Source organism: Kickxella alabastrina (assembly GCF_025024165.1).
Source record: "Kickxella alabastrina strain RSA 675 chromosome Unknown BX661scaffold_7, whole genome shotgun sequence".
Classification (NCBI taxonomy): Eukaryota; Fungi; Kickxellomycota; class Kickxellomycetes; order Kickxellales; family Kickxellaceae; genus Kickxella; species Kickxella alabastrina.
In genome coordinates, this window is record NW_026251478.1 from 458,376 (window position 1) to 476,222 (window position 17,847).

The 17,847-nt window shown below is 54.3% G+C and overlaps 11 protein-coding genes across 11 annotated transcripts; 5 read left to right on the forward strand and 6 right to left on the reverse strand.

The window, feature by feature from the left end:
- Positions 1-218: 218 nt before the first annotated feature.
- Positions 219-1,594, forward strand: BX661DRAFT_223731 (DnaJ domain-containing protein; the record flags this gene model as incomplete). The annotated part of the gene is made up of 3 exons (XM_051538886.1): positions 219-817; positions 850-1,412; positions 1,439-1,594. The coding sequence occupies exons 1-3, from the start codon at positions 520-522 to the stop codon at positions 1,592-1,594; spliced, it is 1,017 nt and encodes a 338-aa protein (XP_051392789.1). The 5' UTR covers positions 219-519.
- Positions 1,595-1,924: 330 nt separating this feature from the next.
- BX661DRAFT_197496 (histone-fold-containing protein) lies at positions 1,925-2,516 on the forward strand (the record flags this gene model as incomplete). Its single annotated transcript, XM_051538134.1, has 3 exons — positions 1,925-2,307; positions 2,341-2,418; positions 2,507-2,516. 3 exons carry the CDS (start codon positions 1,925-1,927, stop codon positions 2,514-2,516), a joined length of 471 nt encoding a protein of 156 aa, XP_051392790.1.
- Positions 2,517-2,538: 22 nt separating this feature from the next.
- Positions 2,539-2,883, reverse strand: BX661DRAFT_142075 (pterin-4a-carbinolamine dehydratase; the record flags this gene model as incomplete). The annotated part of the gene is made up of 1 exon (XM_051532921.1): positions 2,539-2,883. One exon carries the CDS (start codon positions 2,881-2,883, stop codon positions 2,539-2,541), a length of 345 nt encoding a protein of 114 aa, XP_051392791.1.
- Positions 2,884-3,173: 290 nt separating this feature from the next.
- BX661DRAFT_193522 (Metalloenzyme, LuxS/M16 peptidase-like protein) lies at positions 3,174-4,844 on the reverse strand (the record flags this gene model as incomplete). The annotated part of the gene is made up of 3 exons (XM_051537785.1): positions 3,174-3,448; positions 3,510-4,542; positions 4,566-4,844. The coding sequence occupies 3 exons, from the start codon at positions 4,842-4,844 to the stop codon at positions 3,174-3,176; spliced, it is 1,587 nt and encodes a 528-aa protein (XP_051392792.1).
- Positions 4,845-4,918: 74 nt separating this feature from the next.
- Positions 4,919-7,601, reverse strand: BX661DRAFT_180370 (Yqey-like protein-domain-containing protein). The gene is given in 4 exon segments (XM_051535454.1): positions 4,919-5,273; positions 5,285-5,520; positions 5,591-5,731; positions 7,083-7,601. The coding sequence occupies 4 exon segments, from the start codon at positions 7,104-7,106 to the stop codon at positions 5,093-5,095; spliced, it is 582 nt and encodes a 193-aa protein (XP_051392793.1). The 5' UTR covers positions 7,107-7,601; the 3' UTR covers positions 4,919-5,092.
- A 138-nt stretch (positions 7,602-7,739) lies between these two features.
- BX661DRAFT_180372 (uncharacterized protein) lies at positions 7,740-8,341 on the forward strand. Its single transcript, XM_051535455.1, has one exon. The coding sequence runs from the start codon at positions 7,787-7,789 to the stop codon at positions 8,234-8,236; it is 450 nt and encodes a 149-aa protein (XP_051392794.1). The 5' UTR covers positions 7,740-7,786; the 3' UTR covers positions 8,237-8,341.
- On the reverse strand, positions 8,303-9,587 carry BX661DRAFT_180373 (uncharacterized protein). The gene is made up of 2 exons (XM_051535456.1): positions 9,017-9,587; positions 8,303-8,942 (listed from the first exon to the last, which is right to left on the reverse strand). Exons 1-2 carry the CDS (start codon positions 9,453-9,455, stop codon positions 8,407-8,409), a joined length of 975 nt encoding a protein of 324 aa, XP_051392795.1. The 5' UTR covers positions 9,456-9,587; the 3' UTR covers positions 8,303-8,406.
- Positions 9,588-9,910: 323 nt separating this feature from the next.
- On the reverse strand, positions 9,911-11,548 carry BX661DRAFT_180374 (uncharacterized protein). Its single transcript, XM_051535457.1, is given in 4 exon segments — positions 9,911-10,472; positions 10,514-10,761; positions 10,776-10,829; positions 10,889-11,548. 4 exon segments carry the CDS (start codon positions 11,228-11,230, stop codon positions 10,079-10,081), a joined length of 1,038 nt encoding a protein of 345 aa, XP_051392796.1. The 5' UTR covers positions 11,231-11,548; the 3' UTR covers positions 9,911-10,078.
- On the reverse strand, positions 11,549-13,378 carry BX661DRAFT_180375 (uncharacterized protein). The gene has a single exon (XM_051535458.1). It carries the CDS (start codon positions 13,260-13,262, stop codon positions 11,703-11,705), a length of 1,560 nt encoding a protein of 519 aa, XP_051392797.1. The 5' UTR covers positions 13,263-13,378; the 3' UTR covers positions 11,549-11,702.
- Positions 13,379-14,294: 916 nt separating this feature from the next.
- On the forward strand, positions 14,295-16,297 carry BX661DRAFT_223739 (uncharacterized protein; the record flags this gene model as incomplete). Its single annotated transcript, XM_051538887.1, has 3 exons — positions 14,295-14,586; positions 14,715-15,041; positions 15,908-16,297. The coding sequence occupies exons 1-3, from the start codon at positions 14,377-14,379 to the stop codon at positions 16,295-16,297; spliced, it is 927 nt and encodes a 308-aa protein (XP_051392798.1). The 5' UTR covers positions 14,295-14,376.
- Positions 16,298-16,434: 137 nt separating this feature from the next.
- BX661DRAFT_204563 (aspartic peptidase domain-containing protein) lies at positions 16,435-17,541 on the forward strand (the record flags this gene model as incomplete). Its single annotated transcript, XM_051538562.1, has 2 exons — positions 16,435-17,369; positions 17,525-17,541. The coding sequence occupies exons 1-2, from the start codon at positions 16,562-16,564 to the stop codon at positions 17,539-17,541; spliced, it is 825 nt and encodes a 274-aa protein (XP_051392799.1). The 5' UTR covers positions 16,435-16,561.
- Between the last annotated feature and the right edge of the window lie 306 nt (positions 17,542-17,847).

Consider the following 17,847-nt stretch of genomic DNA (forward strand, 5'->3'; position numbering starts at 1 on the left):
ATTATGATTATGATTGTGATTGTGATTTTCATTTTCATTTTCATTTTGGCTTGGCTTGGCTTGGCTTGGCTTGGCTTGGCTTTTCGTAGAATCCTCTGGAAGTCTGTGGATCGGGGGGCGAAGGGGAGCACAAGCAGCCAGTCAGTACAGAAAAAATGAAGAGAAGAGAAGGGTCTAGATCAACACAAGACTTTGGATGATCGATCTCTTTCCATCGGCTTGTGCGCGTCTGCCGCGGTCTCCTTTCTTTTTTCTTTTGGCTTTTCTTTTTATCCTTCTGCTTGCTTGTTTAAGTTTTATTTTTCAATTTGTTTCTATAGTTTTACACTCATAAACTTTCACTCAACATATAAGCAGTACTTAGTAAAGTGCAAAAAGTTCGCGTAGCTACCACCGCAACTTGGTTTTAAATTGAATTGTTTTCTTATTTCTTCCTATTTCAGCTGCAGACACACACGCACGCGCGCACACACCATTTAATTCCATTTGATTCCATTGAGGCTATTCAAAAGCTAGAAAATGGGCAAGGACTATTACGCGATTTTGGCGGTGTCCAAGGACGCCAGCGAGGACGAGATCAAAAAGGCATACCGCAAGCTGGCGCTCAAGTGGCACCCTGACAGGCACCAGGACGATAAGGCAACGGCAGACGGCAAATTCAAGGAGATTTCCGAGGCGTACGAGGTTCTGTCGGACAAGAGCAAGCGGCAAATATACGACCAGTTTGGCGAGGAGGGCCTGAAGGGCGGCGGTGCCCCGGTGGCGGCGGTCCCCCTGGCGGCGGCAGCGGCGGATTCCCTGGTGGCGGCAGCTTTTCGTTCACATCGGGCGGGCCTGGCGGATTCGGAGGGTTCCATCCGTCGAACCCAGAGGACATCTTTGCGCAGCTGTTTGGCGGCATGGGCGGCATGGGCGGCGGCCACGGCGGCATGGGCGGCGGCCACGGCGGCGGCTCGCAGTTCATGGACGTCGACGGCGGCCTGGGCGGCATGTTCGGAGGCGGCGGCGGCGGCGGAATGCCGCAGCGCATGCAGTCCAGCAGCGCCAGGCGGCCGCAGGAGGTGACGCGGAAGCTGGCGGTGTCGCTCGAAGACCTGTACAAGGGCTGCACCAAGAAGCTCAAGGTCACGCGGCGCGTGCGCGGCGGCGACGGCGTCGTCAGGACCACCGAGAAGGTGCTGCAGGTCGACATCAAGCCCGGATGGAAGGCCGGGACCAAGGTGCGGTTCCAGAAGGAGGGCGACGACATGGGCGGCGGCGCGCAGGACCTCGTGTTTGTCGTCGAGCAGAAGCCGCACCCGCTGTTCAAGCGCGAGGGCGACGACCTGAAGATCGAGATGACGCTGACGCTGGACGAGGCGCTGTGCGGATTCAAGAAGCCGCTGCAGCTGCTGAGCGGCAAGAGCATCTTTGTCAGCAACGCGACAGCATTGTCAAGCCCGGCCAGGCCAGCCGCATGCCCAAGTACGGCATGCCCATCTCCAAGAGCCCCGGAAGCTTCGGCGCGCTGGTCATCACATACAAGGTCCAGTTCCCGGAATCGCTCACGCTGAGCCAAAAGGAGAAGATCCACGAGGCGCTGACCGAGCATTAAGCGCGCCGCCATCTCTCTTCTTACGACTCTCCCCTGTGCCATTTACCTTACCTTTCTCCTTTCATTCCTTACATTTCCAACCACTAAAACTGCCAAAAAATACAAGTATCACCCATGCGCACGTGAATGGGCCCATGAGTTGGCCAATTTGGCAGCACATGTCGATTGTACGCAGCGTTTTTCACTTCAGCGCGCAGACAGACAGGCGCTTTGACACCAGAATTGGCGCCTATTGCTTTCCGGCTTTTTCACTTTACGCTTTGCTCGCGCGCCTTCCTTCCATTTCCCAAGCTACTACTACTTTTTCCACCTTCCACCTTCCATTGCACCATGAGCGACTACGAGGGCGGGCCGGCCAACGACGACGACCTGTCGCTGCCCAGGGCGACGGTGTACAAGCTGATTGCCGAGATGCTGCCGGACGACGTGGCGTGCGCAAAGGACACGCGCGACCTGCTGCTGGACTGCTGCAACGAGTTCATCCACCTGATTGCGTCCGAGTCAAACGAGATCTGCGAGAAGGAGGCCAAGAAGACCATTGCGGCCGAGCACGTGCTGGCGGCGCTGCGTGAGCTTGGGTTCGAGAAGTACGTGGGCGAGGTCGAGGAGGCGTACGGCGAGCACCGGCAGCAGCAGACAAAGGACCGGGGCCGCAAGAGCACCAAGCTCAACCAGCTGGGCATGAGCGAGGAGGAGCTTCTGCGCAGCCAGGAGTTCTGTTCGCACAGGCGCGCATGCGGTTCCAGAACCAGGCCGCGCAGGGTGCGCCCGACGGCGGCGCGGCGACGGAAGTGCTTAGCGGAGGACGAGCGGCGCTGCTTGCCGTGCCGTGCTGCATGTATGTATGCATGTATATATGCGCTCTCCCCACAATGCGTCCACGGTGCCGCCGCGGTGCCTCGCCGCGTTCAGATGGGCCTAGCGCTTTGCAGCTTAAATTGCGTTTATATTTTGTTTAAATTAAAATTGGGTTTACTTTGAAAGCGACGTGGCGGCAGCGTCATGTGTGCTGCGAGCGCAATGTCGCGGGCGGACAGGCCCTGGCAGTCGTGGGTCGACAGGGTGACCTCGACGCGGTTGTAGACGTTGAACCACTCGGGGTGGTGGTCCATCTTCTCGGCGCTCAGCGCCACAGACGCCATGAAGGCAAAGGCGCGATTGAAGTCGGCAAACACGAACGTCTTTTTGATGGCGTCGCGCCCGTCGACAAGCGCCCAGGCGCCGTGCTCGGCCGACAGCAGCGGGGCGAGCGTCTGTGCGCGGTCTTCGGCTGAGAGTCGGCTGGCCATGGCTGAGTAAAAGCGGGATGAAGGCTGGAGCTGAGGTTGAGGTTGGGGATGGCAGTGCGAGTGCGAGTGCGAGTGCGAGTGCGATGAGGAGAGAAGGGCGCCGAGCGCTGGCGCTACACGCAATGCCTGGCCATAGGAGCGAGCCGGGGTCTGTAGCGCGGCTGCTCTGGCTGTTCTCACGGCCGCGGCATGCTGCGGGCCGCGGCCCCTCGTCCTGGCCAGCGTGGCTGCGAGTGGGGATGGCATTGCGTCGGGTGTGAATATGAAGCGGGTGGAGTGTATTGAAAAATCTATTGGCCTGGCTCAGCGGCGGGCTGTAATCCCATGGCTGGCGGCCACTTGTGGGTAAAAGCTGCTGACGCCGTCGGTGTTGCCCTGCACAAGCAGCGTGGCGGGGCTCTCAGCAGGCGCGCGGCAGCGGCCGTGATGTCGGCCAGCGTGATGGCCTCGATGTGGTCGACCATGGCAGCGGCCGGGATCTTGCGGCCGGACACCTGGATCTGGCGGCCCAGGTCCTCGAGCTGCACCATGCGGCTCTCGAGGTTCATCAGCAGTTGCTCTTGAGCTGGTTCTTGGCGCGCCGCACCTCGGCGTCGGTGGGCCGCCGTGCGGCGCATACGAGCGACGTGGCGACGCGCGGCCGGCTGCTGACGGCGACGCGACGGCCTCGATCTCAGCGGCGACGACGTCCAGCAGTGCGTGCTCGTTGCGCGGGCGGCACGACGCCGACACACCAAAGAGCCCGGTGTCGGTGTAGCAGTGGTGGAAGGCCACGCACGACTCGATCCACGCGTGCTGGTTGAGCACACGCGTGTACAGCCGCGAGTACATGCCCTTGCCGGGCCCGCCGGCCGAGAACGACCCGCCGCCGCCCAGCAGCATCTGCAGCGTCGCGTACGCGTACAGCGCGTGCTCGTCGTCGATGCCGGCGCTGCGGAACCCCAGGTGCACCTGCGTGAAGTCGACGTCGCGCTGCGGGTCGAGCCACGTGCCGCCGGTGTAGGCAGGGCTGGGACCCGTGGTGGCGGTGTGGCCACCCGGCCCGAGCGTCTTGCCGGGGCCGAGCATCCTGCCGAGCCACGAGCCGCCGGCCACGGCTTGGGCACCTGCATCGCCCCTGCCATCGGTGCCTGCAACCTCCTCGCCCTTGCCGTCGCCGAAGCCCGCGTCGCTGCACATCCGCACCAGCTCGCCATGGTCGACGCCGACGGCCGCCACGACCATGCGCTCAGGCCGGTACCAGCGCGCATGGTAGGCGGCCAGCGCGGCCGGCGTGGCGGCCTGTAGCTGCGGCAGCGGGCATAGCAGCGGGTTTCCCAGCGTGCCGGCAAAGGCCACCTCGTGCATCTTCTCAGGCAGGAACAGCTCCGGCTTGGACGCAAAGTCCTGCAGCTCCCATGGCACGGCGGCTTGCAGCTCGGCCACATCCTCATCCAGGAACCGCGGCCGCAGCGTCGTGTCAGCCAGCAGCCCCAGCGCCGTGCCGACGTCGTGCGGGAACACCGCTGCCTGGTACATGATGCACTCGCGCGACGACGAGCTCATGATGCTGCCGCCGAGCCGCTCGATCGTCGCCATCGCCTCGGCGCTGCTGAACCGCGCCGAGCTGCGGAACGCCAGCCGGTCCAGTAGATGCCCGAACCCAGCCGTCGCCGCGCCCTCGTACCGCGACCCGCGTCGACGTACACGCCCAACGCCGCAAAGTGCCCGGGGCTGCGCTCCGACACCACCCGCAGTCCGTTGCCCAGCGTCGTCACATGCGTCGCCCCGTCACCCGACACCACCGTCGCGCCGCCCGTGTGTGCGTCCAGTGGAATGCTCGCGGGCACCGCGCGTGCGGCTGTTGCTGTTGCCGTTGCTGTCGTTGTCGTTGTCGTTGTCGATTTTGCGCGTGTGGTGTTGATGCGCCTACGGAGCGCACCGCTGCTCAGTCTGCCTGCTCGGCTCAGTAGCGCCGTCATTTTGTTATTTTTGATTTGTGTGGTGTTGAATTGAGCTGAATTGAATTGTGATAATGAAATTTTCAAATAAAAAACTCGGACAAAACACTACCTACGCTTCTTCCCGCCGCATGCCCGCTGCCGCGATTAGCGGCCAGCAAAAAAATAGTTTGCCACGATCAGGCTCTGCCTAGTCAAAAAAAAAAAAGAAAAAACCCTCGCCAATCAACTCCCGCCCAAGCCTGGCTTACGCAAAGCCCCCCAGCCAATCATCCCAGCAGCTTCTTGACTGCCTCTGCGACCTTGCTCTTGGGCGCCTGCCCGGCGTCGATGCCAACCTCCCGCATGACGGTGCCCATCGCCTTGATGCCGCTGACCCCGAGCCGCTCAATCGTTTCCCTGACGCGCGCCTCGATCTGCTCCGAGCTGAGCTGCTCCGGGAGGTACTTGCTGAGGATGACAATCTCAGCGCCTCCGCCTGCGCCAGGTCCTCGCGCCCGCCTTCCGTGTACGACTGGACGGAGTCGTGCCGCTGCTTGATGGCCCGCTGGATCACCCCTGCCACATCGCTGTCCGAGTCGCGCGAGAATGACGCCCCGGCCAACGCGCTCTTCTCTGCGTACAGAATGTCCGACAGAACACCCTTGATCACTGACAGCCGGGCCTTCTCCTTGGCCTTCATCGCGCCTTCAGGTCGCTCTTCACCTCATGTTGATGGTCGCTGCCGCTGCTGCTGCCGCGCCGGCCTCTGCGCTGTACAGCCGCACGGAGGCAAACGCGGACCTGCTGCCGCCCACATGGGCCCACTGCTGAAATGCTGACGGAACATTGTCTTTACTGTCTGTTTGGTTCTGGTGTATAGAGCTACCAATAAGGTAAAAAAAGATATAAGTGGAGCAAAGATGCGGCTGCGTGCATAGAGGAAACTGCGCCGCTTGCATCGAGCCTGGCCACCGCAGCGCGCCTGCTTGATGTGATCCCAGCTGATCCTCTGATCAGAGCTACTGCAGCTTTTCCAGCCTATTCGATGTGAAAGCGCGACGCGAGGATGCTCGCGTGCGCACCCTGGCCCTGGCCCTGCATTCGCCATGGCTGGTAGATTTTGACAGTCAGCGACTCGGTGATCTCTGCAGTCTCAAGCATTGTCAGGCGGTCAGCAATTTGCTTGGCTACGCGTGGGACCGATGCGGCGCACGCGGCCAGCGATAGGAGCACTGTGAGTGGCTGCCCTGCTGCCAGCGCAGATGCAGACGCAGACACGTCGTGCGCAACCAGCTCGGCCACTTTCCCGCTCGCGCTGAACAAATGCGGCGCCATGACGGCCTGCGCGGCATACACGTGTATCCGCAGGCTGGCTGGCGGCCGGTTTATATGAATCATTGCATGTGAGTTGTCGTTCAAGCAGTGCCACCACAGGCGGTATTCAGATAGCGTGTGCGACACAACCACCCGGAGCTCTGCGACTGCCATGCCGTCCCTGCGCGCCCGCTTCGTTGAAACTTGGCTTTGGATCGGTTGCTGATGTTGTTGTTGTATTGGAATTGGGGTTGACAGATGGTGCGCCTGCGTGAGCAAATCTACGCAGCTTTCGCGCGGACCAGTGGCCGCTGGCTGAGAAGTGGTCGCATTGGCAGCTGTGCGCTGGGGGTTGCTGGAACCAGGCTGTGCTGGTGCACAGAAACAGGCCGCAACGGAGACGTTGGCAATGCGCAAAGACTACTGGACTGCAGCATCAGCAAAGGCGCCCGCTGGTTCTGATGCTGATGCTGCTCCTGCCGCACGTCTGTGCTGGATGAAACAGGCGAAAATTGTGGATTGAAATGCTCTTCCGCAACTGCGACCTCGGCGTGCTTGTGGTGCTGTTGCTGCTGTTCTGACGTATGACAAGGACATCATTTTTGTGATATTGTCTGGTACCGCTGTGTCGGCGTGCCATGGTCTGTGGGGGTGCTGGGTGCTGTTCCCAGGCTGAGCATCGGGCTGGACATTGTCAGTGGCATTAAATGCAATGCTGTCTCGCTGCGCCTCCGGTCCCTGCAACTTATACTATCCATTCGATCCGTGCAATCGTCATCTGCAGACGCCGCTTCCAACAGACCCTTGGCAATCTGCTCATCGTCGTCACCGATTGACTCTGTACGATGACTACACAAACAAAAACATGCATTAGGTTTTGCAATTGCGCATAATCAATAAGCTGCTTTTTTCGCAAGCGACGCAGATATGGTAATGCTTTGTTTGCTGTGTTGATGCACTTACACTTGTCGTCGAGCTAGAGTCCATGTAAGATAGAAGCCATAAATAACGAAAAAGATGTAGATAGATAGGTAGAGATAGAGAACGTTAGCATGGAATGAGCGCATATCCGGCCAGTTCAGCCGGTATCCAGACAGCTTTGCATCTGGGCTTGGTCTCTTAATGACCGTGCTACTCACATTTCTTTTGGCTCGATGGCGGTCTTTGCGACAGGCGAAAGTTTACTTGAGACACGGGGTGCAGCGCCGCTGTTGGCTGCTTCGAGGGTGTGCTGCTCATTTGGAATGTGTGTGTCTGTCTGTGTCTTTACTGTTGCGCCGCTTGTCAGAGAATAGAACAAATAGAAAGGTTTATAAAGTACAACTGGAAATTCGAGAAGGTAAATTAAGGCGTTAATAGAAATACAAAATACTCAGCAGAAGCAGAAGCAGAAGCAAAAGAGACGCGATTCGTGTTTCTGCTGGGGAGGGTTTTTTATCAAGCGACTGCGCACGGAAAATCATATTTTTTATAGCTGCAAAGAAAACTCAAGGTCCAAAGCGACAGTTCCTAGTGGTGTCTCTTGTGAGATCATGTGCCCGCCATCAATTGGCTGCTGAGCGCATATTTTATACCAAGCATTGCAACGTTTCGAACCTTTGCCCCTTTGCTTCTCCGCATCCTCTTGTCATTATTTATTTCCGGCTGCTTTTCTACTTTTTGCTCAAATGTCTGGACATCGTTACGAATCGGTTGGCGACGGAAACATCGGCGTCGAATCCGAGGTCATTTCGCCCGCATACGACTCCGGCAGCGGCAACGACAGCGTCGGCTACGAGACAACCATCCCAATCCACCCGAGGATCCTTGCACCACTTTGCTACATCTTGCCGCTCGCGCCAGCACTCATAATTCTTCTGCTTGAACACCGCAACACGTACGTCCGCCTGCATGCCTGGCAGTCCATCATCCTGGGCCTGGCTGCCGGGACTGCCTCAATGCTACTGTTTTGGATTCCGTTTATTCCGTCGCTTGTCCAAATCGCCGGCCTCTTTGCGGGCTTCTTCTGTGCCTTCCACGCGTGGAAAGACTCGGACACGCTGACCTTTTTCAAGCTGGGCGTTATCGGCGACTTTGCTGAGCGCCAGGTGCTGGGAGCTACTGTCCTTCCCTTCTAAGCGTGTTGAGGGCGGGTGTTCGCGCGAGCAGGTGCTATTACAGTTACAATTAATATTTCTTTGTCTTTTTCGTCGTGTTTAAATTATATTTCTCGATAGCTTGAATGCATTTTGCTGCACGCCAAAGCGGCACGGTCGAGTAGGACTAAGACCATAAATAAAGACACTTGCTAGCCCTTCGTTTGTAGGTTTTTGAAGGCGCGGCCGCCGACAGGCACCGAGTACGTGTCGACACAGCCTTTGCTTGGGTCAGCCTTGCATGCACCAACGGCAAACAGATCTTTGCCATTGGGTCCGGCGAGCTCCAGGTTGGTGACCTCGGCTATGCTCGGCAACTTGATGTAGGCCAGGAGCCTTCCTGCCGGCGACACCTTGGCAATTCTGCCAGCGCCCCAGCGGGCCACATACAGATTACCTTGCTCGTCGGTGCGCATGCCGTCCACATCGTTGGCACCAGAGCCGTCGAGCTGCCCAAAATCGACCAGCTTGCGCTTGTTTCTGATGGTTCCCTTGTCAGCGTCAAGATCGAATGCGTGGATGACGTTGGAAACCACCTTGTCACCCTTGTTGATTGACTCGGAGACATACAGAGTTTTTTCGTCGGGGCTGACCTCGATGCCGTTGGTGCGGTGGAAGGTGCCGAGCTTGGTGGCCACGCCATTAGAATCACACGTCCACAGATCGCCGTCGCCCACCACGGAGTTTGCTTTGAAGCGCATGCCGAGAGGAACAGCCTGCCCGTCGAATGGGCGATGGCAAGGTCGTTGGGCTGCAGCATACCAGGGCTCTGGCAGAACGTTTCTGAGTATCCAAACGAGCCCTTGTTGCCTGGGTCCCGCACACGCACAATGCGGTGGTTGGTCAAATCCCCCAAGTAGGCCTCCTGGACGCCGTCTCGGCCAATGTTGAAGCGCATGCCATTAAACCAGGCGCCCTTGTAGGCCTTGTCCAGGTAGAATAGCGACTGCTTGTCGAATGCTCTGCCCGCAGCAGACTTGGTGCTGTTAAAGTGTATTGCGTAAAAGTTGCCGCTCTTGTCCACGGCTGCGCCCTCGATCAGCGCGCCGAACATTGTGGTGGCAGCAGTGAGATACGGCTTGGCGTAGTACACGGGCACGCGGCTGTGCGCGTCTTCAGGGCTGGCGCAGACAGAGTTGGAGCTGAAACCGGACAATGCCAGCAGCAATGCGGAGACGAAGGTGGGAATAAAGACCTTCATGGCTGAATCTGGGTTTGTATTTCGTATTTTGTATTTTGTATTTTGTATATTATCGCGCACAAAAATGCATTGATGCAGAAGCAAGTGTCTTGCTGCTTTTGCTGTTGTTTTCTTTTGTCGGGTGGGCCTTGGCATCTATCTGTGTTGTGCTGTGTTGTGCTATCAGTTTTGCCATTATATTCTTTGAATTGCAAATAGTACGTGCGGCGCAAGGAGGCTGTGCAAAATGGAAGCGCTATAGCATTTAAAGAACAATTGCGCAGGCGCGGCGCGCATGCAATCGGATCGAATTGGTGTGCAATATGATTGAAGTTCAAGTTGAGGCGCCGCCCACAACTAACTTGAAATATCCGGATGAAAACACGCCATGGATGCAGCTGGCGCCACGAATGCTGAGCAACCGGGTTTCGTGCTTTGTGATTTGTGCTTTGTGCTTTGTGATTTATGATTTGTGATTTGGTGTTGCTTGTAGAGTAAATATAATGAGTACATAAAATAAAGGGGTGTAAAGGGGGAAACAGGGGAGGGAGGGCATTACGTAGGCTCGAGGGATATGTCGCCCGGGCACCCAGCCCAGGGCAAACACCCAAAATGAACTGCTGTGCAAAATCAACTGAATGCCCCTACGCTGTCGACTGTAGGGACATGCGGCCTGAGCTCCGGAAGCAGTGCTGCCCAAAGCTGCGCTGGAAGACCTGGACTGCTGGCTGAAACAGCGCGCTCTCGCCCGATGCCGCGTAGAAATGGTCCAGCTGCTGCGCCCACTGCGAGAGCATGTCCCTGCCGACAATATGGCCTTCCTCGGTCCACCGCGCGGTGGCCATGATTGCGCGCAGCCAGCCATCGGCCAGCTGGCGTAGCGTGTCGCGCCTGACGTCGTTGTTCTCGGGCTTGTCCCACTTGGGCATGCGCATGGCAACGTCAGTCGCCTGTGCCAGCAGGTCAAACCACTCGGCCGGGTGAGAAAGGGCGTTGAGAGGCTGCTGCGGCTCGCTGCCCAGCGCATCGGTGCCAGTGCTGGCTAGTCCGTAGTGTGTGAAGTGGTCTAGGTACATGACGATGGTGTCCGCAGCTCCTCCAGCGCCGGCCGCACGCGATGGTACGTGTAGTCGTCAGAGGCAGGCCCCGACTTGTTGTATGGAAATGCCGCCTGCAGACGCCGTTCGAGCCGCACCAGCTGGCCGCATGCCGAGCCGACCGTCGGCTTAGGCACCAGCTGCCGCACCTGCGCTGCCAGCTGCGGATTATGCAATATCAGAGTGTCGAGCAGTGCGCGCAGGTCCTTTTCCTCCAGGGGCTCCACCAGCTTGTCCACGACACTTCGTTGGGCGCTGCCGTGTGCATCACCATGCGTGTGCGCTTGCGAGCATCGGCCTGGGGGGCATGCCGCCTGATTGTGGCTGCGCAGCCCTGCTGTTGCTGTGTGGGTGTACGCCGCGTCTTGGTTCACCCAGGGGACGAATCTTGCGGCCGATCGGCTCGGGCGTCGGCGACGAGCCATCCATGCTCTCATCCTCGCAGCTGGCCTTCCTCTTCTGGGAACGGCCACTGGCTGCTTCGCTGGCCACAGCCGCAGCAGTAGCAGTGTAGCTGTGAGGCAGGGCCAGCAACATGTTGTTCATCATTGGCACCTGGCCAAAGCCAAGCCCAAAGCCAATTTCACCGCCACGGTGCATTGGCTGCCGCGCTGCGCCCCACGCAGTCCCGTTCAAGCCCGAATTGGAGCTGAATGTGGCGGCCAGCGCAGATGCCTTCCATTGGCCCTGTTGTGACATTTCGGGGGCCTAATTTAGTTGTGTTACAGGGTTTTCTTGAAATTCAGGCTGCTTGTGCGGAATAAATAGCTAAATATAAAAACTGGGAATAGAGGCTCGTGAAGAAAGATGAATAATTAACTGCTAGAAATGTCAGAGGTGGAGCAAGCCTATAATGCGCAAATAAAAAGAAAGGGGGGAATAAACGCAATGAAAAGAAAAAGGGAAAGGAAGAGGCGTGGGATTGCGTATTTGCTTGCGTGTGGAATTAAAAATAAGGGGGAATATGTGAGAATTGGGTTTTGGAATTATATTTATGATTGTGGATTGACAAGTAGGAGAGAAGGAAAAGTTTTAACAAAAAATACGAAGGGATGGGGATGAGCGTAAAACGGACAAACTTGCCCCTTTTTATTTGTGCATCCACACCCACACCCGCACTCGCTCTCGCACCCACAATGATGTACGACATAAAATGTATTGTTTGCAAGCGTCAGCAGCAGCAGTTTTGCATTGCCTCTTGCGCCCTCAGGGCTTGGATTTGGCCCTGGCCCTGGCCCTGCGTTTGCGCATCAACGCCTGAATGGGAATCAAAGTTGCCTCCATAACACGGGCCTGTGCTGTCGATAAGCTTGGCACTGCCGCCCAGCACGCTGCCCTCGCTGGGTGTTGCGGCCAGACAATGTGCGGCTGCTGACTGTCCATCGCCGCAGCTGCCACCATCTCCGTCGCCGTCACCGTCGCTTTGGGCAAGCACGCGGTGAAACCAGAAAATCAGGGCGGTGACCATGCCGATCACGAAGCCCAGCCCATCATGCGAGAAACCGACCAGCGAGGCGGCCGTTGCCAGCAGCACGACAAAGTCCTGGGTGCGGCGCCTTTCGTTGTGCGGGTGCAGCGTAAAGTTACGTGTGACCAGGCCCAACTCGATTGACGCCATGAACAACATGACGCCGAGAAACGACTTGGGAAACCACTTGAGAATGACCAACAGGGACTCGCCGAAAACAACTCCAATGATGATCTTGATGGCCCCCAGAAAGTACATCGACAGCTCCGTGCGTGCGCCAAAGAAGTACTGCCCGGCCAGTCCACCGCTGCCATGGCAGAACGGCATTGACCCGAAGAAGCATCCGACCACGTTCATCACGCCGAGTGATATGGTGATGTGTGTCATCGATGGGTCGTAGCCTGGAAACAAATCCCGCGCCAGCGCAGCCAGCGCCACGACCGAGTTGAGCAGCGTCAGTGGCAGCTGGCCCAGCCCGGCGCTGAGAAAGCCTGAGCGGAACTCCTTTGCGGTTGGCACCACAGTGTGCACAAAGTGGGCCCCCGGATGCACGCGTCCAAACTCGTCGTGAGCGCCGGTTTGCGCCAGCGCAAACACAATGCCCAGAATAAAAATAACCAGCGCTACAGGCACCCTCCGCCGCTCGTAGACCATCAGCACCAGCAGGAACGACGCCACGGCCCACCACAGGTTATCGCTCCAAATGATTCCGTCGCCCCAAAACGAGGCGTTGGTCTTGACGAGGTCAACTCCTTTCTTGCACAGCTGGAAGCAGGTGCCTAGCTGCAGCCCTTTGACCACAGGAAGTGGCACAAAGCGGGTAACCAGCCACAGCAGGCGCGAGACGCCCAGGAAAAACACAATGGCTGAAACTCCCAGCCCGGCGCCGGCTAGCTCGCCGGGTGTGAACTTGTTTACCAATGCAATCGCCGCGATCGACTTCATAGGCTGCACGCACATTGGAATGCCGTAGAAAAAGCCCGTCATCATATTCCACAGGCCACCAAAAAACAATGAGGCTGTCAGGCTGGCTGAGCCCTGCACGGTCAGCGAAATCAGAATGGGCACGAGCGTGCCAATGTCCCCCAAGGCGCCGCTGAACTCGCGCAGCGAAAAGTGCTCACGCATGCGCCGGCCGCGGCCCTTAAAATCCCAGAACTCCGGGATTGGGTTGGCCACGTCGGCCGCGCGTGTGCTTGTCCACTTGTCTTTGCTTATGAATGCTGCAATCTGTCGGCGGTTGGGCAGCTTGAGTCGGTACATTGCTCGCTGTGTATGTGTGGGTGCGTCGCAATAGAAATGGCAATGACAGTGTCAGCGGGATGAACTATGACCTTGAGATAAAAAATAAACAAGCAGAGGATGTCGTTCAAATACGGACAAAGGCACACAAAGCCCATTTTAAATGAAAATGGGCTGTGTTGGCCGTGCACCAAGCTGTATTGGCTGCTGCGCTTGTGGTTGTTTCAACAACCTGAACACAATGACCACGGCTGCCTTGCATGCCGCGCGTCACATGACCCTCCCGCCCCTTGCCATTTCCGTGCAGTATGCAACGGAGACAGAACACGACATCCTGCACTGCGGCAAGTTGGAAAAATTACCGCTAGCCTGGCTGCATATAGCCAACTAGCTAGCTCGACGCACTTTGAGATTACACACAGCATAAATACAATTGGATGCATGGTGGATATTTATTCTGATGCTGGCGATCTCTTGGTTATTATGCAGATCACAAATATTTGTAAATTAACCACTCCAGATAACGGCATGTTAATGATGAGCGAGTGATTGAGTGATTGACCGAGTGGTACAGCTCAAAACGTACAAGTCTGTTAACAGGCTGGACTATGAGTTGGACTGGGTCATTGCGCTTTAGTAACAAGTTTACACGAGCAGCCTAATGTCCAAAAGAACAGATTGTCTCTTGAGTATGTCAAGTGCGCACAAAAAAGTTTAAACACAACTAATATTAGAATTGGTCTACTTGTAACTTTTGGCCACTTGCCCCAATGTTATTTTTGAGGACAATATAGATGGACTTATATACTATCAAAATCAATAATCAGTAAATTTGCCAATGATTATCAGCTTGATTCCAGGTGCAATAAATAGCGCGTTTGTTTATCCCTCACCATTGTTATCGTTTAATTATGCAGCCCATGTTTTAAACCTGTCGCCCACGCACAGTAACATTTACGTATTGAATGTGTCTTCGCAATTAGCGCGTTGGTAATAGAAAAAAGGCAATTTATGTAGCGCATGTAAAACGCACAACAAAATATCAAAGAGCAACTTGTTTCTGCCTAACACGCTTTTAACAACTTATTATTTACGCATTTATATCAATACTACGCTTTATATTTAAAGTTTTATCATGCACTTTAGCAAAACTGTCTTTGCCGCTGTTCTCGCCGTTCTTAGCACGGTTGTCTCTGCATGGCCCATTGCGCATGTTTTTCCGGCGTCAGACAAGCTGCCGTTGACTTGGGCTGAAGTGAGATCCCAGTCCGACGTGGGAATTTTGCGCGCCTCTGGGAGCATGGCCATGGCTGCAAATGTGGGCGACTCATATGTTTCGTTTTCCGTTCAGCCATCAAGGATCGCACTTATCTCGGAATTTTATACTGTCGCCTATCCCTTGAAGATGGATCGCTTATTTCGCCTGTAGGAAGGGTCAGTGCAACGGATCTTTTGCCTCTGGGACTCAGAAAGGGCGGTATGGTCAGTATGCGTATTCCGGCCGAATCTGTTACAAAGCTGGCAGCTGCCAGCGGTGGCGCCTCTGCTGTCAGACTAGCCATCATTGCTCCCGAGGCATCTAGCCCAGCAACTGTTGGCCAGTGGGCGCTAGACAGTGTTGCTTTTGTGTTTGGTTTGACAGATCCTGCTGTTAACAGCGCCAACAACACCAGTAGCATCATTGAGGCTGTAATGGATGTAGCTGCCACCAGCAGTGCTAAAAGCCCCATCAGTGTCAAAAGCACCAGCAGCATCGAGGCTGCAGCGGCTGCGACGACCGCTACCAACGACAACACCTCTGTCAGCATTGAGGATGCAATGGCTGCAGAATCCGATGATGATGGGACTGACTTGCCGATGGACTAATGGAATTACCAGCGTGTAGTCCTGCCAAACAAGAAATATTTGGTCAAGTATTTTTTGAACACCAAACAATGATATTGAACTTCCCCACACATCTTCACCCCTACACATTGTAACAAAATTTGGAAATGCTATTTATTGCACATTTATTACTGCACACTCATACTATTTTAAAATAGCCTCTTGTGGATAAGGTCAGTACGCGCAGTAGTGGACTAAGAACTGCCTTTTCGCCCGCATATTATTTTCATGCATGCGCGGAAAATGTAGAAATACCCTTGCGTTTTTTTTATCTCGACACATGTATGTTTGGAAAACCGAATTAGATTGGCTATTGGCTTTTGCCCACGCCAAACACTGTATGGAGTGGGAGGTCATACCAAGAATTCCCTGTTTTTTGCCGAGCCCAATATCTAGAGCAGTATCATGAACAGGAAACCCACATTGTATAGATCAATTATAGTGTGGTGGCAAAGTCGATGCAAATGTTTCTGCCAAAAGAGTTTATAAATAAGCCAGGCAAGTACGGGGGAGCTAATAATAAACATATATACCCCGCTTACCAGGAGATGTGCCACTGCTGACCAGGATTTTGTAAACTATTCAAGCCGCTGGAAGTGTCGCCTTGTTAGTTGCACCTTTATTGTCGGAATATCAAGTTTACACACGTCTACCTTCCACATAATATTTTCTTGTATCATTTATAACATTCCTTAGTGTCAAATTGGTATATTAAACTCTCAGGTACACTAGTCATCATACGTCAGTTATTTATGATCTGCTTCAGCACGCAAATATTCCAGATCAGCATGCTGCCATTATCAGTGCAAAACTCCACATTGCTCATATTTCTGGTGCTGGCCGCCAATGTACTGGCGCTTAACCACGGGCACACATCAGTACTTCTTGAACGTGGTACCATTTTTGTGCGAAACCGCGCCCAAGTTCATCGCAGAGCACTGGATAAACACACTGGCTTTCTAGCCAGGCGCAACCAGCTTATATTGGGCAAGCAAGAAACAAACGCCGAAAAGGCAGAATACAACCCGACTACCACATTGTTCTACGCTGGCTATGTCACACTGGGCACACCACCACAACGATTTTTAGTCAATTTGACAGTGGCTCTGCAGATCTCTGGGTTCCCAGCTCACATGCACCAGTGCCACATGCCGGTCACACCGCCATTTTGACGAAATAACATCATCCAGCTACATGTCGTATAGACCCGAGCGAGGCAGCTCACGTACAAGTCGCCTTAGGATTGAATATGGTACAGGCATAGTCAGCATTGATCCTGCCCAGGACACACTCGAATTAGGCTTAATCAGAGTGCACAATGTCTCATTTGGGAAGGCAGTACACATGACTCCCGATTTTGATGCTCAGTTTGATGGTCTATTTGGAATGGCATTCCCATCGTGTCAAGCCCTGGACTTGAGCCGCCATTTTTTACCATGGCACGCCAACGCCTGCTCAACGAAAACCATTTAGTTTTACACTTGGTGAGAAAGGAGGACGGCTTGACATTGGCAGGGCTTCTGAAGTGCAAGGCCAGAACACACATCCTGGGTAAAACTGGTCAAACCACATTTTGGGCAGTTAATGTCAATGGCATTGAGGTTGAGATGAGTCATACTACAGCATCAGCACCAGCACCAGAAGTTTTAGCATATAACCAGTCCTCAGTTTATAAACGAGAAGTGTTACCACTACTGTCCCCTCAGATCAGGATACTTGAGAAGCGCCAGCTACCACTTGCAGATGAGTATCAAGACACCACAATCAGCATACGTGGATCAGGTCTCTTTGACTCTGGAACCACCACAATTCTGTGCCCATCCCAAATTGCCACCCGAATCAATCGTCTGATTGGTGCCTCTGATAATGGCCTACACGTCAACTGCAGTGCTTCAACTACTGGTCCAATCTTTCACTTTACAGTTGGAAATGGGCATGCTGGAAACAGCTTTACCATTCCCTTATCTCCACACCAGTACATCCTTGGTGATGGCAATCCAACACATGGCTGCATGTCTGCATTCCAGCCAGGTGGCCCTCAAGACAGGTGGGTTCTTGGGTTACCATTTTTTGTCAACCGCACCTTGACATTTGATATTGACAATGGGCGCATTGGCTTCAGCCAGCTCCATAACAATGCTTCAATGTTTAATAATAATGGTGAAGTCATTAACGAGCAAGGAAGTGGATTTGGCATTGCCTCTGAAGATTTTGGTGGTTACAAAGATGGACCTGCCCCAGCTAGTAATATATTCAATGCCACATTGAATAATGCAGCTGCCAACAAAAGCGATTCAATTTCAAGTGCATCATCCCCAAATGTACAACATTTCTCTATGCTGTATACTGTTGCATATCTAATAGTTATTTATATATATCTATAAACTTATATTATTTAGAGCACAATAAATTCTAATGAAGTGTTGATAATAAACTAAAACAACATTTGCATAATAAAATTGGCATGTGACTATTTAATACCACTGAAATTAAAAAGCACATTGGCAACCAGAGATGCTTTGCATACAATGTGGGTGCCTTGAAAATCTTGAACAGCCCAAGCCAGTAGTCTGTAAGTGGGTGTATTAAATGTATACTAAAATATATTTTTCAAAAACTAAGAAAGAGAGAGAACTAATAAATGTTGCTATTGTTATGTAAGAGCAGGGTGTGAGGAGCACTATTGTATTAATGTTAAGAGAAGTGGGTGAATATATAAAGG

Excerpts from the sequence above, each read along its gene's own strand:
- BX661DRAFT_180370 (XM_051535454.1), bottom strand. The coding sequence starts at position 7,106 with ATGGACTCTAGCTCGACGACAAGT. Across the intron at positions 5,732-7,082 it reads ACTCTAGCTCGACGACAAGT|CCGCATCTTTGCTCCACTTA; the intron begins GTAAGTGCATCA and ends CTATGCACGCAG. Across the intron at positions 5,521-5,590 it reads GCAGGTCCGCGTTTGCCTCC|CGACCTGAAGGCGCGATGAA; the intron begins GTGCGGCTGTAC and ends TGAGGTGAAGAG.
- BX661DRAFT_180372 (XM_051535455.1), top strand. The coding sequence starts at position 7,787 with ATGTCTGGACATCGTTACGAATCGGTTGGCGACGGAAACATCGGCGTC.
- BX661DRAFT_180373 (XM_051535456.1), bottom strand. The coding sequence starts at position 9,455 with ATGAAGGTCTTTATTCCCACCTTCGTCTCCGCATTGCTGCTGGCATTG. Across the intron at positions 8,943-9,016 it reads AACGTTCTGCCAGAGCCCTG|CAAACTCCGTGGTGGGCGAC; the intron begins GTATGCTGCAGC and ends TGCGCTTCAAAG.
- BX661DRAFT_180374 (XM_051535457.1), bottom strand. The coding sequence starts at position 11,230 with ATGTCACAACAGGGCCAATGGAAGGCATCTGCGCTGGCCGCCACATTC. Across the intron at positions 10,830-10,888 it reads TGGGTGAACCAAGACGCGGC|GCCGATGCTCGCAAGCGCAC; the intron begins GTACACCCACAC and ends CATGCCCCCCAG. Across the intron at positions 10,473-10,513 it reads GAGGAGCTGCGGACACCATC|CACTGGCACCGATGCGCTGG; the intron begins GTCATGTACCTA and ends CGGACTAGCCAG.
- BX661DRAFT_180375 (XM_051535458.1), bottom strand. The coding sequence starts at position 13,262 with ATGTACCGACTCAAGCTGCCCAACCGCCGACAGATTGCAGCATTCATA.